This window comes from Antechinus flavipes, chromosome 5, assembly GCF_016432865.1.
Source record: "Antechinus flavipes isolate AdamAnt ecotype Samford, QLD, Australia chromosome 5, AdamAnt_v2, whole genome shotgun sequence".
Lineage (NCBI taxonomy): Eukaryota > Metazoa > Chordata > Mammalia > Dasyuromorphia > Dasyuridae > Antechinus > Antechinus flavipes.
The window spans coordinates 53,244,689-53,263,333 of record NC_067402.1 but is presented as its reverse complement, the minus strand read 5'-3'; the positions used below and the strand labels follow the sequence as shown (position 1 = coordinate 53,263,333).

Genomic DNA, 18,645 nt, shown 5'->3' with positions numbered 1-18,645 from the left:
TAGCAATCAGCAAATAGATTTAATTAGCTATATCAAAAGTGTTTGCTGAGATGCTATGATTAGAGTGGTTGGTACAAATATTTCCCTCAAATCCTGTTTCCTCAGTTTCCTTATCTGTCAAATGAGTTGGAAAAGGAAATGGCAAATCACTCTAATATCTTTGCCAAAAAAACCTTAATTGGGATCGCAAAGAGTTGGGCACAAAATAAAAAATGACTAAACAAGATACATACAGAATATATACTCTATCCTCTATATACTATATACACAGTATTTTTCTCTTCTCCTAGTCAAAAAAGGCAATTATGTTAATTTGTCATAACTTGTTCTTGATGGAACCATGCTGGCTCTTCCTTTTCTGGTTTACCAACTATCTCTTTAATGATTGGTACTGGAAGTTTTTCTTAGGAATTGAAGTAAAAATCACTGGCCTATGGTTTTTAGACCATTCTTTTCTCTTTTTTGAAAACTGGGGCATGTGTTCTTCACTGTGTCTTTCTGCTTTCCACAATCTTTTCTAGTTATTACTTACAATGGATATTTCAAGTGATGACTCAGCCATAACATCCACAACTTCCTTTAGGACCTGAGAATATCTGACCTAAATGTCTTGAAATCATCAAGCATAACCTAATCCTTTCTGGTTTTTTTCCCTCAGGCAATTGGAGTTAAATGACTTGCCCAGAGTCACACAGCCAGGAAGTGTTAAGTGTCTAAGGTCAGATTTGAACTCATTTCCTCCTGACTTCTGGGCTGGGGCTCTATACACTGCGCTACCTAGCTGTCCCTCTCTATCATTTTAATTTGGGGAAGTACCAATTCTTTGAGAGTCATTTTTGTTATTTCAAGTGGAAATATCATTTTCTTTTGGAGGGAGAAAACAGAAAGAATTGAGTAGATCTTTCTATTGTCATTTATCATCATCCTGTCCATTCCATGTCACTTTGTTGATCCTCCATTTTCTTTCAAGATAACTTACAAAAAAGCAGTCCTTTTTGTTTGTTCTTGATTTTTTTGCCAGCCTCAGATCATTCTCAGGACTGCTTCATATGACAAATCCCATTTTTTCTGCCTCATTGGATCTCTTCCTTCAGAATTTTATTCTTGAGTATCTACCATCTTTCCTGGCTGAATTTCCCTGAAGCATTTTATTACATGGAAACATACCTATTTTTCTTCTGAACTCTCTGAAATATGCTTTTACGAAATTTAGAATATAAGTCAGACTATGCTCAGATTTCCCTTCTTTCTTTATCCCACTTTTAGGATGGAGTAGACCAAGGTTCCAACCAGATCTAGAATTTCAGTGGTGGTAATGATATAATTGTAATTATCATCATAGCTAGTGTTTACATAGTACTTTAAGATTTGTATATAGTGCTTTACACACCTAAAAGCTAGGAAGCTTCCAAGCAAAAATTGAATGGGATATTCAAGTGACAGAAATGACAATAAAGCACTATATACACATAAACACATACATGTGCGTGCACAAATACATATACATACACACATATACAACTATGAATGTGTACATATGTGTGTACATGTGTGTATAGACATATGTGTATATATGTTTATAATAAATGTAATGTTATAAAATAATAAATAAATTGTAAATTTGATTCTCACAACAACCATTTTGGGGTAGATGCTATTATTAATCTCCTTTTACAAATGGGGAAATTGAGACAGGTTAAAAGCTAGGAAGCTTCCAAGGCAAAAATTGAATGGGATATTCAAGTGACAGAAATGACAGTAGCATTACTCTAGATAAGTTGGTCATTCAACTAGCATTTATTAAATTCATCATTTACCAGAAACTGTGCTAAGCAGTGGAGAATACCAAGGTGAAAAACATGATCCTTACCCTCAAGAAGGTATCATTCTATTGAGGAGAATAACATGCAAATAAAAGACACATAGTAAAATACTTGGTAAACTCAGAGGAACGGTAGTAAGGGAGAGCACCCAGAAGAAAGGCTTTTTATTCTTTTTTTAAAATAGCCTTTTATTTTCCAAAATATATGCAAAGATAGTTTTTAACATTCACTTTTGCAAAACCTTGTGTTCCAAATTTTCTTCCCTCCTTTCCCTTTTCCCTTTTTGTTAGACAGCAAGTAATCCAATATAGGTTAAACATGTGCAATTTTCCTAAACATATTTCCACATTTGTCATGCTGAGAAAAATCAGATCAAAAGGGGAAAAACATGAGAAAAAAAGAAACCAAACAAATAATAGCAACAATAAGACAAGGTGAAAATACTATGCTTTGGTCCACATTCACTCCATAGATCTCTCTCTGGGTACAGATGGCTCTCTCCACCACAAGTCTATTGGCTCAGTCCTGAATCATCTCATTGTTGAAAAGAGCCATGTCCCTCAGAATTGATCATCACATAATCTTGTTGCCATGTCCAATGACCTCCTGGTCCTGCTCATTTCACTCAGCATCAGTTCATATAAGTCTCTCAAGGCCTCTCTGAAATCATCCTGCTGGTTGTTTCTTATGGAATAATAATATTTCATAGCATTCATAGACCCTAACTTATTCAGTCATTCTCCAACTAATGGGCATCCATTCAGTTTCCAATCCTTGCCATCACAAAAAGGGCTGCCGCAAACATTTTTGCCCAAATGGATGAAGGAAAGCCTTCTTGCAGAAAATGATATTTGAGTCTTCAAGTTAGCCAGAAGGCAGAGGTGAAGAGAGAGACTGTTCCAAACACAGGAGACAGTTGAGAAATGGCATGTTGTTTGTGCAGAATATCAAAAAAGTTGGTTATTTATTGAAATTCAACCTTGAGGAGACCAATATTGACTTTTTTTGCTGATATTTAAAGCTAAGATAATGTGAGAAATTCAATTATCTTCATTATTATTGTAAAAGTGTATTGTCCCTCTTTGAGAGCACAGAGAAAATCCTCTGGTAGGCTCTTTTACCCATTTTTCTTCATGAACTGTTGGCTATTTAAATTAAGAACTTTGTGTCTGCTTAGAAGAATAGGTATAAGATCAGAGGCCTATCTCTTGAGGGATAATCATTTCTGCGAATATAATAAAACATGATGGTCCTGATATACAAGAAAAAGCAGAGACACCTAAAAAAATTCCAGGTCATATGGTTGTATAGTAGGAAGGAGCTCCTACTCATCTTCCCACTTACAGTGGGTTCGCTGGGACCAGAATACATCACTACTGATGCAGAGATCATCTGTCTTCAGTGCCTCCTGTGCTACTGAAAGTGAGGAGAGACCTTTAAAATCAAATTCAACATCATCCCTTTCATGAAGTCTCTCCCCTGCCACCCTAAGTCACTGCTCAATTGGGAGGTAGTTTAGTGCAGCTATCATTGAATATTATCTATCATGATTCTGGGCTGGTCTTCTCTATATAGAGAACATTTTGCATCTTTCCCAATGTTTTGCACACAGTAGGTCCTTTATAAATAGTTGCTGGTGTTGAATTCAGTTCAGGAAAAAAGGTAAATGCAACCGCACAGTTAACAACCTAGACATGTTTCTTGCTTTCTGGCAAGAACTTCGTAGTTTGATGGACTGATGCTAATGGCTGTTTGTTTATTTGGTTGGGGGTAAAGAGCTGACCTGCAATAAATGAGTGGAAAAATGAATGACTATGGAAGTCAGAAGCACATTCCATTTTATTCACTCAATAAGCAAGAAATTGCGAATCCTTGTGCTATATGCTGATTAAAAGGTGGTTTGCCGCTCACCATCCTGTGGCATTCTGAGCAAGGTTCCTTCCTCTGAGCTTCAGAAGTTTGAGGCTCATTTTTAAATTGAGAGGATTCTTCTAAATGAATTGTAAAGGTCGTTTCTGCTGCTAATCTATGATCAAGTGATGGGACTGATCCATGTGTACGAGCATAGTGATCCTTGTTAAGACAGTATGTGTATACCTTTATGTTCCTTTCTCAGTTGTACTGACAGATAGGGATAGTCTATTTCCCATTGGTCTTCACAAGGGAGTCCAATATGTGAATTTATATCACTTATTCTCAGTTTCTTTTTCCTGGAATTATATGGGAAAGAAAAGATCGAAAAAAATCATATCATTCAAAATCTAATTAATTTTCAAATTCAACATTCACTTTTTTAGATCACTAAACTCTTGAACATGGAAAGCTGATTATATATACTATGATCTGAGGAGTTCTTGCCTACACCTGCCCTACCAAAAATATCTTTCTCTTGTCCAGTCATAATATTTGGGATTCCTAATATTATGGTATTTAATTTGTAGTCTTATGAATTAGTGAAGAGAGCACTCACTTTGGAGTCAGGGGACCTAGATTCAAATCTTGGCTGGTTCTGATACTTAATGGTTCTGAGATGCTGGGGAAATCATTTAACCCATTGGAATGGAAATCCACTTAATCCACTGGAGTGGAAATATATTACTTCAGAACAGTAATATGTTAGAAACCCTTTGGCATCCATTTTCCAGATTAGGTGAAAATGGGAATGCAGGAGAGTTCAATTTTGATGCAAGAAGGGGTGATGGGGAAATGCCAAAGTATGAAGCAGCACCTTAGTGTTGGGATGCTGGGTGGGGGTAGGGGTGGGAGGAGAGATTGTGGGAGGAAAAGAGATCAAAAGTAAATTAGAGAAAATTTAATTGAAAAAAAAGACTGCTAGAAACAAACTTCTTATTCTAAAGTGCTTTAACAGTGCTTTGTAAGCAGTAGGAACTTAATAAACATTTTGTTCAATTGAATTTTCAAATTCACTGTTTTGTGAATTTGTGATAGAACTTACTATCATTTTATCAACTTCATTGCCAGCACCTCGAGAGGAGGATACATTTGAATTAATCAGTTTCAGATTCTCTCTTTAGAAAAAAATAATACTAAGGGGATAGCTCTTCAGATGGTGGATTTTGAATAAACATATATAATCTGAATAAGGTTATAATCAAGAATTTGGTTTAGCTAAAGAAGCTTTTTAGTCATTTGTGAAGATAGTGTTCTTTTGATAGGATGTAGTTAGCAGAACCCAATATCACATCTCACTAGTTTTACTCACTCTTTTCAAGGTGTATTGCTTTCTATCTATCTTTTGTTGAATTCCATCAGTAATTATCATGCTCAGTTATTTAATTGTTACGTTTTTATGGACTCTCTCATAACCCTTCATTGTTCCAATCAAACTAAGTATAGTTTATGTGCACCCATATATTTTCCTAAGATTCCATTCAGGATTAGTAAGAATATTTCAAATATATCAGAGCTCAATTAAGTGGAATCCTTAGAGAATAAATAAGACTTTCTGGCTAATTAAATTTTATAGTTAACTGAATTGATCTGAGAACTTTTCCCCTCAAACTGTTGTTGTGCCTTCTCTTGTATAGTAGACTCCATAATTTAAAAACAATTATTTTATTATCTAGAATTTTCCAGTGTCATCAATGGGGTCATCAGTGATATCATCAGTGATTATTTTTAAGTAAAAGCAAGTGTGAAAAGTTTAAGCAATTGTAATGAATCTACAAAAGTCTCCAGGAATATGTTATGGAAAATTCTCTTCAAAATAAATCCCCTATATTTTGGTGCTCTACTTGATTTTTACTGTTCCTTAAAAATTGATTGTAGAAAAAAGTAGTTCACTGATTAATAGGGTCCTTTGAATTGAGTCTTTCTTGAAGTACTTTTCCCTTATCTCAGTTGTTTGAATTTCATTTTTATCCTATGAAAGAACCTTTGATTCATCTCTCTCACGCTTGTAAATTGAGTTCATTAGGTAAATGTAGTAAAGTTATGTTAGAAAAAAATGGTGAGTGAATTGTTGGACCTTTCCTAGTCCTGAAGTTTCTAACTATACACTCTCCATTTTTATTTGATCATTTTTACTATTTTAGTACACATTTAAAATGTCCTAAAATGACAGGCATGATTTCCAGAGTATTTCGTCCATTACTACTTATCATGATAATGAGAACTTTATTACAAAACATAAATCCAAAGCATGTTTTTGTAACTTACATTGAGAAAAACCTGATCTGAACTATAATCAACTAAAAATATCCTTAGCCTAAGGCTTAGTTTTACTTCAGTAAGAATATGAAAGGTTTCTAAGAACTTATGGTCCAGATTTCCAGATATTTGTCTAACTAATAAGTAATCTGAGGCACTAGAAGGATGACCTGATACACTGAAGAGAACACAGAGCTGGATGGCAGAAGACTTGGGTTCAAGTTTGTCTCTCTCACAATTATCAGTTTCCAATTATGACAAATTAAGAGATTTAACCAGATGGTCTCTGAGAAACTTCCAGCTCTAGAACCTGGATCTAGAATTCCCTGATGCTTTAGTGGCTTGTTTGCTATGGATCCCATCTCCACTCAAGTAGATCCCAATCCCTCTGGAACATCAGCTACATAATTCCCGCTTGTGTTTTCCTGTAGATCATCCTATAAAGCATGCATGCAACATGTTGAAGACTTTCCTCTTGCTCTTAGCACAAATCTTGGATTGTTCATCTGTTCTTTCATTCTTCCATTTTTAAAGCCGTATTTGACCTAAATAAATTCAAGCTTAATATTTACTTAATACTTACTAAGTTAAGTGGAACTATGTAAAACAATGGAAATGCAAAGACAAAATAAGAGTCCTTGACATAAAAGAGTTTTCATTCTTCTGGTATTCTTTATTATCTCTCACCTAGTCTGTTGATACATGTGGTGGGTCTCCCTTCTTACTTTAGTCTAGCCCCTGCTCAGGTGCTAAAGTGATCTTCCCGAAGTGCAGGTCTGGCTGTGTCATTCAGTAAACTCCCATGGCTCCCCATTTAACTCCAGGACCAAATAGAAAGTTCTCTGTTTAGCTTTTAAAGCCCTTAATGACAACGGCTCCTTTTCCTTTCCATTCTTCTTGCATCTTACTCCTTCCAGGAGCTCTTTGGTAATTAATCCAGACCTCCTGGACTCCTTGCTGCTCCTCATAGGCAATACTCCATCTCCTTCGTTGGAGATATTTTCCTTAGCTAATTCTCTCCCTCTTTATCTCTGGCTTCTGGCTTCCCTGAGTTCTTCAAGTTCCAAAGAAAATCCCACCTTCTTCACAATGTTCTGATGTTGACATCATCTTAGTAGTCAAGAGGTTGAGAGCTTTGTGGTCTCTTAGATCCATTCAGATTTTTAAAAAACAGATAGAACACTAGCCATTGCACTTGTCAAAGGATCTTTTCTGAAAGAATAATAATGTTTATTGTTTAGTAGATTTGTCAGAAGAGGTTTAAATTTAACTAATACTAAGGATCTGTACCTCATAGTATACACACAATCTCTCCATTGGTACAGGTTGAAATTCTCTCTTTGACAAATGTTATGGCCAAAAAAGTCATCGTTTTTCAGAAGTTAGCTAGACTATAACAGGTATACACATTCTATCATGAGGGTTGGGCTTGTACCTATTCATTTCAGATATCAATCAATTCATACATCCCCTGGCAGACACATCCATAGGTACCAAGGACTTACTCAGGGGTTGAGATTGAATGATAGCTATTATCCCAAACCACAAAATATTTTATAGTGCTACTAGGTGGTTCAGTGGATAAATCACTGGGTCTGAATTCAAAAGACTTAAATTAAAATCCAGCCACAAACACTTAGTAGCTGGGTGACTTTGGGCAGCTTTTGTCTGCCTTGATCTACTGGAGAAGCAAATGGCCCACCACACCGGGATCTTCTCCAAGAAAACCCTCAAACTGGACAATATTGGTATACCATGGTCCATGGGGTCACAAAAATTGGACACAACTGTCCAACCACCAACTACTCAAACACCAAATTCTAAAAGTTCATCATTTATTAAACACAGGACAAAAACAAAACAGCCCTTGACCTCAAGGAGCTCATATTCAATGGGGTGGTAGAATACCACATTTATATAAGTGAATGCTAATAGCCAATGTGCCCAGGGACTTAATCTGCCTTCCCCAACAATGATGTTATTATGTTTTAATACATTTACAGAGGGGCAGACTCATGCCATTTTCTTAAATGAGCTTTTCATCCTAAAAATTCTTTGTGAAACATTTGCTAGAAATTCTGCTGATTTTGTCCGTGGTCTGAAGGAGTTCTCAGGTGAAAGCCATCTGGTCTGGGGGCTGTTGTTTTTTCTCTGATGATTAATTTTGCAAATTGCTTCCTTGGTTTTTCCAGTGATGCTTTGGTTTCCAAGAGCGCTATAGCTTTATTGCCTTTGAAGCATAACTCTAGGCTGACAACATGAAATAGCTATCATGGCTGGATAAGGCAGAACTACTTGATCCATGAGACTTCATGGGTCTTGGGATAATGTTTAACCGACAAACCATTTATTATTTATTGGCTGGGAGCTTGAACGTTTTCATTCAATTTAGAAAACTCTCCGGGAATTTAGTTGGTGACATTCTGTCCCTGGGAGGGAGTTTCTGTGGCTAATGACTATTAGGGATGACATTATGGGGTGTAATAAAGAAAGAGAGACATTTAATATCTGTGGCTAATAATATTTATAGAGAGCTTTAAGGTTAACAAACCACTTGACTGGCAATGTTTGAAGTAGATAAGTCTAAGTACTCAGGAGCAGGTGCTCCCCAAAACAGGACCAGCTACATCTTATTCAGCATCCCCGAGGCTCACGTCCTCCCGACTCCCGGTCCAGCACATGCACACCTAGCTAATTAGCCCAGGTAATATAGGGCAGGTAACAAGGTAATATAAGGCTTCCAAGAAGCCAGAATAAAACAGATTCATCAATAAAATATAAATAGATCTTTAGGGCCCCACTCCATGTTTCAGGAGATTCGAGTTCCACCTTATTTCGGACATCTGTGCTTGGACAATCCCTCTCTGCCTCCTCTCTTTAAGAAGGATATTATGTCTGAATTACAGACATCATATACCAGATTTTTTATCAGTCTCTCTTTCCAAAGATAATAACACAATAGAAATCTGACTTAGTAAAAGGAGTTACTAACAGGAGTTTCTAGCCCTACCAATAACTATGCCTTAGTCATTAAATTATTAATAATTTTGTTCTCAGCTGTGATTAATCTAGTGTATTAACCAAAGCCAGATTTTTAAACCTCATATAAAATAGGCTTTTTGATGTAAGAATAACAAATGAAGATAATGTTTTTTAAAATGATCATCCATAAAGATTATAATTAAATTGTACCAAGCATTGAACTCCACTCTGGGACCCCTTGATACTTCAAGGCAAGGCAAGGCAACGAGTTTTATTAAGGGCTTGTGACGTGATAAGCTGCCCATGGCCAGCTAGGTAAGCAGTACATACAGCAACATTCCTGCTTTCGGGGACATTCATATTCTTGAGTTCATGTCCAGCATATATACTTCCTAGCTGGCATGGCTATCACTTAATTTTGTCTGCCTCAGTTTCCTCATCTGTAAAATGAGCTGGAGAAGGATATGGCAAAACACTCCAGTATCTCTGCCAAAAAAATCCCAAATGGGATCATGAAGAGTCCCTCAGCAACAATAGCGTTCAGTATTCTGAGTTCCCAATTTATTTACATATTTAAGACATATTTAAGAATCTACTAGATACTTCCCTTGGCTGGGAAACAGTTATAGGGAAAGAGCCAGAAGGAGCTTGCCACCTGCAACCTTGCCCATTCTTCTTCCTGCTTGGTTTTTCACCCTGAATTTGCAGAATGGGGGTTCAGAAGCACCAATAGTTCCTCACTACTCTGCCTTCCTGTAAATAAGTTCATTAATTATATCCCTGTAGGCCTGAGAGCCAGGTGAACTTCTTGCTTTCCCTGATATTGCTAACACATTTACTTAACAAATGCTATAAATAAGGAGATTAAAGTAGATTAAAGTCGTGTACAATGGCAAGTTAATAGCAAGCAGTAATCTATCTCCAGATGTTTGCTTATTCACTTAGCCTATTTCCAGCAGGGTATAGTGAAAATGACTGGCTCTTTCTAGTGGGGTGAGCCCACGAGTCCTCACCTTATAAAATGGGAATAATAATGCTTGTAGCTCCCCCTTTGGAGCTTCTTGTTTGTTTGTTACAAGGATCCATAATATTCTTCACTATAAACTACTTTTTTTCATTGATTTTCATGGCCAAAGACAGGTGGCCATCCTGTTGTGATGTTACTTTATGCTTGGGCTGGTCCTCAGAAAATAGATATAGCCTTTTGATGAAATTACAATCCAACCTTTCCAATTTCCAAGGTATCAAATAGGACTTTCAGTGAAAAGGAATCCTCATCCAGTGTTCTGAGAACTTAATGGATTTAAATGTCTTAATTTTGGACTTTTTTGATGATTAATTCTTTACCTAGTTTACAATGATATAACTCTGTAGTAATATCAAGGGAAATGGCCTAGAGGGACTTACTTGGGGAGGATGAGAGAGGGATGGGAGAAGAGAAGGAAGTTAGGATAGGGAAATGGGACATTCAAAAGAAATAGGCAACAAAAAAGACTTTATTATTATTATCACAGCTCACAGGTCTGGGTGAGAAGGAAGTGGTCCCCACACTGCTAGCCTAAAGCTGTTTGGGGGAGCACTCCCACCATATTGCCATAGACCTTGGGGAAGGGAAGAATGAGGGAGAGATGGAGGAAACTCTCATCAGCAGCCACTGGAAGGCCTTCTGTCCCCTTCGGGAGGTTAGACAGGTTTCCAGAAACTCATCAATTTTCCAGGTTGTGCTCTGACTTTGAATCAGAGTGAGAGGATGCTAGGTACTCTTGGTGTCTGTATGCAACAACTTCACAAATAATACAAAAAAATTGTCTCAGCTTTATTAAAACATAACGTTTTTGACTTCCTAGCTCTGTGATCCTAGACAAGTCACTTAACCTCAATTGCTTCAGCAAAAAACAAAACAAAACAAAAAACAAAAACGTTTTTGGTGCTTTTGAAATACATAGTGGATTAGAAAGCTCAATTCCCAAAGAAGTTTATGAAAGTATTCTCTGGCCTCTGTGTGTGTGAGTGTGACAGGCCATCAGATCAGTGAAGGAGATGTAGGGAAGGAGAAGAGAATAAAGATTGGGAGGAAGCCACAGCTAAAAGTACAGATCAGGAGATTTATGCATGAACACATAGCACTAGGGAATTCAGATGGAGAAATCCTTCCCATCTGATCATACTTTCATTGGTTTTTTGCCTTGGTGAGCTTTGCCAGTGCAGGAGAGTGGCCTGATTTACTCTATGGTTTAAAGGAATTGGGCAAGTGTTCCAATTCCAGAGCAGAATGCCCTGTACGACTTTTCTCTGGTGTCAAAAAATAAAAATATTAATGCTACACTCGGTGTTTTGGGCACAAGTCTGCCAGAAACAATTTTGTTTCATTTAACATTAATCTAAATCTGAGCATTTCTAGCTTATGGGGGAAATATTCCAACTGTCATGTCCTTGGTGTGAGAAAATTTGAGGTAACATTTAAAAGAATCTTGAAAAAGAAAAAAAAATGTCATAATATGTTTAAAAAATATAGTTTGGGGTTAATGTTGCAGAATGATAATCCATCTTTAACTAAAACTACTCAATTCCTTTCTTGTCTCAGCTCCTCAGAGACTTAAAGGATTTCTCTCTTTTGATCACCCTCATAGTCCTTCCTCAGTGGAGAAAGGGGAAATCATTGCCATCGCTTCGGGGGACAGAGAAGGCAGTACTCTTAAAAGATAAAGAGATGTTTATTCTTCTACCTTATTCTTGGCTTCTTATATATTTCCCTAAAGGGAAAACTATGGAAAGTGTTTTAAGTGGGAGAAAATAGTATTTTTAGTTAATAAAATGTGTCTACTCATCATACTGATGGGGATAGTTAGATTGGTGCAGTGGCAGTGGATGGAAGAAGGACTCATCTTGTTGGGTTCAAGTCAGGCTTTAGACATCTTCTGTAACCCATTTGGACCTGTTTAGTCTCAGTTTCCTCATCTGTGAAGTGGACTGGAGGAGGAAGTGGGAAACCACTCCAGTGTCTTTGCCAAGAGAATCTCAAAATGGGATCACTAAGAGTTAGACATGACTGAACAGCAAAAATCATATTAATATTATGACCATGATTATTTTATATATTATAAATATTAGTATTACAAAATATTTTTCAAATAAATATATCCTTTTTATTGAAAATATTTTTAGTTGAACAAAAACAGGTTTTAAATATGCTTCCACAATGGTATAGAAAGAGTAATTTTCAAAATTGGAAAAATTTCCCACAAATTCCAAGAAGTAGATGTGACTGTTGATTTTCTGCCTGACTTGGAGGATAATCATAAAATGGAGTTATTCATGTCTTGAAAGGGGAGACACCAGGCCCTTCTTTCTGGGTCTCCAGAAAGCAAAGTTGAGAAGATCTTCAGACAATATAAAATGCATTGTTTTCAGTCATGTCTGAGACCCATTTTGAGGTTTTCTTGGCAAAGATATTGGAGTGGTTTGCAATTTTCTTCTAATTTTACATTTGAGGAAACTGAGGCACATAGGTGCTAAATGGTTTTCCTAAATGCTCTAACCACTAGCTTTTCATTCTTAGGAATTATGAAACATGTCATCTCCCATTTCTGATTGTTTTTTAAAAATAATTTTTGATGTTAACATCTTGTAAATCGTTATTTAAATAAAATGATAGGAATGACGGTATTTGTTCATTTTGTGTGGAAGGGCCATGCAATATAGAGCAAAGGGCATTAGATTTCTCTCTAATACCCTGAGTAAACTATATCATCCCCTTGGACTTCGGTTTCTTCTTGGATCAAATGTGACACAGTATTTTCTACAATTTACCTCTCAGGAAGGGTATAAGCAAAATACTTAAAAAACTTTGAAGCACTAGGTAAATATGAATTATATATATTTGTATATAGATGAGTGTGTGTGTGTATAAATGAACGTGAATTTTAATCAACAGCCACAGAATTTAGGAGACAGTGCTGCAAAAAAGAAACAAACATTTCCCATGATAATTAGGCAAAGGACAAAACTTATTTTTGCTAAGTAGAGAGAGAATGGCATGGTAAAATAGGCAGAGGAGTAACTTCGTGGTCAGGGAGACCTGGATTCCTATCGTTTCTCTGACATACTTTGACTAGATGGTCCTAGGCAGGTCTTGGGGTCCCAGACATCTAGAAGTTGCAAAGCAGAAATCCATCTTCATTGATATTTCCTCATTGAAAATTCTAGACCAGGAAAATAATATTTAATTTTTTTTTAAGTACAGAAAAGACTTTTGGACTCTCCAGCCTCACCTGTGTAAGTGTTCATAGTTTATAATCCAAAGCATCATCTTTCAAAGCAAAGAAATAAAATGCCTCATGAATTCTTCGTCTATGCTGAGAGCAACTCTAATGGGCCATTTTAAAGAGTTGTTGGGCTGAAAAAAATCCATCACCTAGTGGTCAGTTCTTTGGTGATGAAACCTATCATCTGCAACACTCTTTGAATGACCCTTGGATAAGGACCCTTGGATAATTCTTCAGAGATACTGGAATTTGTGCCTTGGAGCTGTCCTGAATCATAGTAAGGATTTAGTGGTTAAAAAATGGATTTTTTTCAGAGAGAAGTTCGGAATCATTAAAAGTACCCCACACAGTTCTCCAAAGGCAATCTAGTTTGCCCTCCTCCCATTTTCTTCTGGGCCCTGCTCATTGTCCATGCCCAAAGGAATGGTATAATATATAATGTGTTAAATTACTTTTTTTACTTGCTAATAAAAAATATTTGGTACTTATCAAAATATGTAAATATACTTTAACAAATCCAATATTTCAAAGCCTCTTTCTTTTATAAATTGCTTTTCTAATTTACATGTCTGTATAATTTAGTTTGTAATGTGAAGTGAATTTATCTAGAAGTTAGAATGCCATAGTGGTTATATCACTATCCTTTTTTTTAAATGGAGAAAGCAATCTTGAAAGTGAAAAGAGGCTTTATTTGGTCGTGATTTCAAAAATTAAATCCTATTTCATTAACAAAGAACATAACATTGAGGAAAAGCTTTCTAATTTTTAATTTTGTTGTTTTCCATCCTTTATTTCTTTTATGAAGCAGCACAAATCTGGGTATAAAAAAGCCACTCCATCTGCCACCAGAATGCAAAAGCCTACAAGACACGCTTTTATCTTCATTTATGAAAAAAAAAAGGTAAGTTTCTACTTTGCATATTTTATCATTATGTATTAAAATGTATATGGGCATGTAAGCACAAAACATATAAATGTATAGCTATGGAATCTATTATATAGCTATGTAAAATATGCTGTATTATTCATATATGGATTTAACTGTATCTCCTTCCCTTCTTTTTTTTTTTTTTTTGGACCTTCCTTGGGTTGTGTGCATAGTAGTGATATTAGTGAATCAAAGATATGTACAATTCAGTGATATTCTGTATTATACTAATAATTTTCTAGGATAATTTACAACTCCACCAACAATGAATATATACTTTTTTAAAAAATAACTTTTTATTGACAGAACCCATGCCAGGATAATTTTTTACAGCATTATCCCTTGCACTCACTTCTGTTCCGACTTTTCCCCTCCCTCCCTCCACCCCCTCCCCCAGATGGCAAGCAGTCCTTTACATGTTGAATAGGTTACAGTATATCCTAGATACAATATACGTGTACAGAACCGAACAGTTTTCTTGTTGCACAGGGAGAATTGGATTCAGAAGTAAAAATAACCCGGGAAGAAAAACAAAAATGCAAATAGTTCACATTTGTTTCCCAGTGTTCTTTCTTTGGTAGCTGCTTCTGTCCATTCTTGATCAATTGAAACTGAATTAGCTCTCTTTATCGAAGAAATCCACTTCCATCAGAATACATCCTCATATAGTATCATTGTTGAGGTATATAATGATCTCCTGGTTCTGCTCATTTCACTTAGCATCAGTTCATGTAAGTCTCGCCAGTCCTCTCTGTATTCATCCTGCTGGTCATTCCTTACAGAACAATAATTGAATATGTACTTTTAAATGTAAATGATTTTTTTCTTATTTCATATCTTTATTTTCTAAATGTTTTTAAAATTATCATGTCTAGAATTTTTTTTGGAATCCACATCAGTCATTAGCCTTTAAAAATCTTTGTTAAAACATTTCCCTGGCACCTGACTATACACTGGGATATAAGGATATAGTTAGATGGCTAGAGCACTGGACAGATTCAGGAAAGTGAGATTTCTAATATTAAATTGGAGGCTACTTAACTCTATGACACTGGACAAGGCAACTTGACTTCTCTTTAACTTCAGTTTCCTCATCTATAAAATGGGAATAATAGTACTTAAAGAGTGCTGGGCTTGGAGTTAAGAAGTCCTGAGCTCAGACACTTACTTGCAGTGTGACCCCAGGCAAGTCACTTTACCCTTTCTGCCTCAGTTTCCTCATCTGTAAAATGAGTCAGAGAAGAAAATAGTAAACTATCCTAGTATCTTTGCCAAGAAAACCTCAAATAGGGTTACAAAGTCTGACATGATTGAATACCAACAGTAATATAAGATTGACCCCATATTCACAAATTCACACATAATTCACACACAAATTCACAAATAAGATTGTACATAAATATAACACACATGTACATCTACCTCTACACATATAATATCTAATGATATACATATAATTATATATATATATATATAAATATTAATGTTTATTGTTATTCCCTACTCACATTTCCATTACATTACACACCAAAGGTGACTTGTGTCCTGAGGATCAGAATGCTAAACTTTTGTACAGATCAAATGGCTTTGAGTCAGACTTCAATATGTGAGACAGAAAAGCTAATACTAGGAGAAATATTAAAGGCAGGGATTTTACAAACTTAAAATTCCCATCTTGAACAAAAATGCTCAACCACAATGAGATGATCAGAGTGTATGTGCTCAGTCTCTCGTGTTCTCTCTTCAGTTTCCCTCACTATTGTTTTTTTTTTTCTATTGTGATATGTTTGATGAAAAAGCCTTTCCCCGGCTATTCTTTGGGGGGATGCCTTTCCATTACAGTCCTGATTTTCAACTAGCTTGTATAATTAGCCTTTGCTGGTTGTCTGCTTAGCAAAGGTCTACGTGGAGCTCACATGAATTGCTGATTGCTATGAAAGTGTTATTTGGCACACAAGAGACTAATTTTTCAGTTTCATTTTCTGTTGTCAGAAATTATGCATGCTGTGACCAAGACTACCAAGAGGTTGTAGAGCCCAGCAGCACAGGCCCTTCATTGTATACTGATAAGGAATAATTTTATTTTCTTAAAAAACAATAATTTATCTATTTTGTGTGCTCTTTTAAAGTTTTCATATTTTCTCTTTCTTATATTAACATGTCCCTTTCCAAGAGGCAACATATATTTTCCTACATTTACCAAAACTAAAATCATTTTTACTTTGCCCCTCAAAGTTATAATGAAAAGCTTGATCATTAGACTCATATTCAGTGGAGATTATCTTGACTTCAGAGCAGCACTCTTATCTACTGCACCAATTAGCTGCCCCCCAAACCCAATAATCTACATTCTCTTTTTGGGTAGGTGTTTCTCCAGTATTGAAGGCACTTTTCACCTACCTCTAAAATTCAGAGTAGTGGTGATATTTTTGTAATGTAACCAGTGAACTCTCCAGCATCCTCTTGTTTCATTCCGTGCTGGAATTCGAGAACTAGCATTAGCAGACAAGGGTTCGTATAACCTGGTTCCATCACTTATTGGCTATATGATCACGAGCAGTTGGTATGGCTTCCACGAGCCTCAGTTTTCTTGTCTGTAAAAATATTTTGTGTCTCCTAACTCACAGGATTGCTGTAAGGAAAACACTTTATAAACTTCATTTATTATAAAACGATTATGATTGTTCTACTATTACCTTTTCCTTCTCTTCTTAGACTTCTGCAATTTTCTTACTGTTTTTACCAATTCCCCTCAATGTGGACAATTAGATGGATAGAGGCCAGGTCTGGAGACAAGAACACTAACTAATCCTCCTGAGTAAATGTTTGGCTTCAGATACTTACTGGCTGTTTGACCTTTGGCAAGTCACTTTGGCCTATTGCCTCAGTTTCCTCATCTGTAAGACAAGCTGGAGATGGCAAACCACTCCAGTTTCTCTGCCAAGAAAATCCCAAATGAGATTGGATATGACTAAACATAAGTAAACCCTAAATGGGATCACAAAGAGTCAGATATGACTGAAAAATGACTGAACACCAGCAGTGTTATTCTATATCTCAACCCAATCTTTTCTACTTATTAAATAAAATATAATATCAAGTCATTTTTCTCTGTTTTTTTCCTTTTCCACCTTTCAAAGATGTAATTCTTTTCTCTCTGCTTTTAAAGTTACAGTGTTCAAGCTGTCCATTTTGACTCTCATTGTTCCAGACAATGAATTAACTTCTCTCAAGGCAGATAGCACAGAAGGGCTGACCCTCTAGTGATAAGTTCTTTTTCTTCCACTTGGCAGCTTTTTTCTCATTTCACTTTTTTTTTTCTCCTTTGGCCCATTATTGTCTCTTTTCTCTTTTTCAATTTACACAGTGAACTGGGGTCTCAGGAAGATGCACTTTTTGCAATTTCCTCCCTCTCACTGTTTGCATGTATAATTAGATTGACCCTCGTGGCCACGCCGGGGACCGAAGCTCTTTTGGGTGCCCCTCATTGCTATGGTAACCCATGATGGCGGCAAGGAACAAGCACAATGGCCATCACAGCATCTCTTGCGGCACTTAAGCTAGCAAGATTGGTGACTGCCTTCCTTTTTATAATCGACGCCATATGTCCCAAAATGAAGTACTTGGTAGAGTTGCTCTCTAATTCAATCCAAGCCAATCCAACTCAATACAACACACATTGATCATTCCCTTACTATATAAATGGCTACTTTAAATCTTCAGATGTAGTTGGAAGAAAACATGGAGGTTCACTTCTTCCATTTGTGGTCATTAGTTTATGGAAATGCCCAAATTTATGGGATGAAATGGGGACTTCTGCCTAGGTCAGAGTATTTGTCTCCTGAAAACATGTACCTACATTTTTGGCCAGTTCTTTGGCTTTATATTGACTATATTGTCTATATTGACTGTATTATCTATATATATTGATTGACTATGTTGTCTATATTGACTATATTATCTATATGTTGACTATATTGTGAATATATTGATTATATTCAGTTATATTGATTATATTATCTATATAGACAACATTATCTATATATTGAATATATTCATTTATATTGACTATAACTGAAAATGATCAAAACATAAACTCTTTTTATGTAATGTAGCAAATGTATATCCAAGTGGTTACTTTCCATCTATTTTACATATATCCTATATCCATTCCCAACCCTAGAGCTAGAAGAGATCTGTTAAATGACTTACATAATATCAAATAGTATTAAATATTAGAAATAGAGTTTGAAACCGGTCCTACTCCACAGTCACTGCTTTTTATATTGTACCATTCTCTCTCATTAAAATGTTCCTAAAACAGGAAAATTTTCCCCCTTTTCCTTTGAACCTCCAGTGCTCAGCACATTCCCTGGCACATATGGAGTACTTGATAAAGGCTTGCTGGTAGCTGATAGCTTCTTAATGATACAGCTGGAAAAATTCTCATTACTCTCATTAGTAATATTTAGTATCC

The 18,645-nt window shown here is 36.0% G+C and overlaps 1 protein-coding gene across 2 annotated transcripts in view; it reads left to right on the top strand.

Moving 5' to 3' along the window:
- Positions 1 to 18,645, top strand: part of ST8SIA6 (ST8 alpha-N-acetyl-neuraminide alpha-2,8-sialyltransferase 6) — a 103,512-nt gene that overhangs the window by 23,470 nt on the left and 61,397 nt on the right. The window contains exon 3 of one of the 2 annotated variants that reach the window (XM_052000670.1): positions 14,049 to 14,141. In XM_052000670.1, coding sequence (XP_051856630.1) covers positions 14,049 to 14,141 — 93 coding nt within the window. Of the gene's footprint in view, positions 1 to 14,045; positions 14,142 to 18,645 lie in introns of both variants that reach the window. The other variant, XM_052000669.1, reaches the window with a different exon arrangement.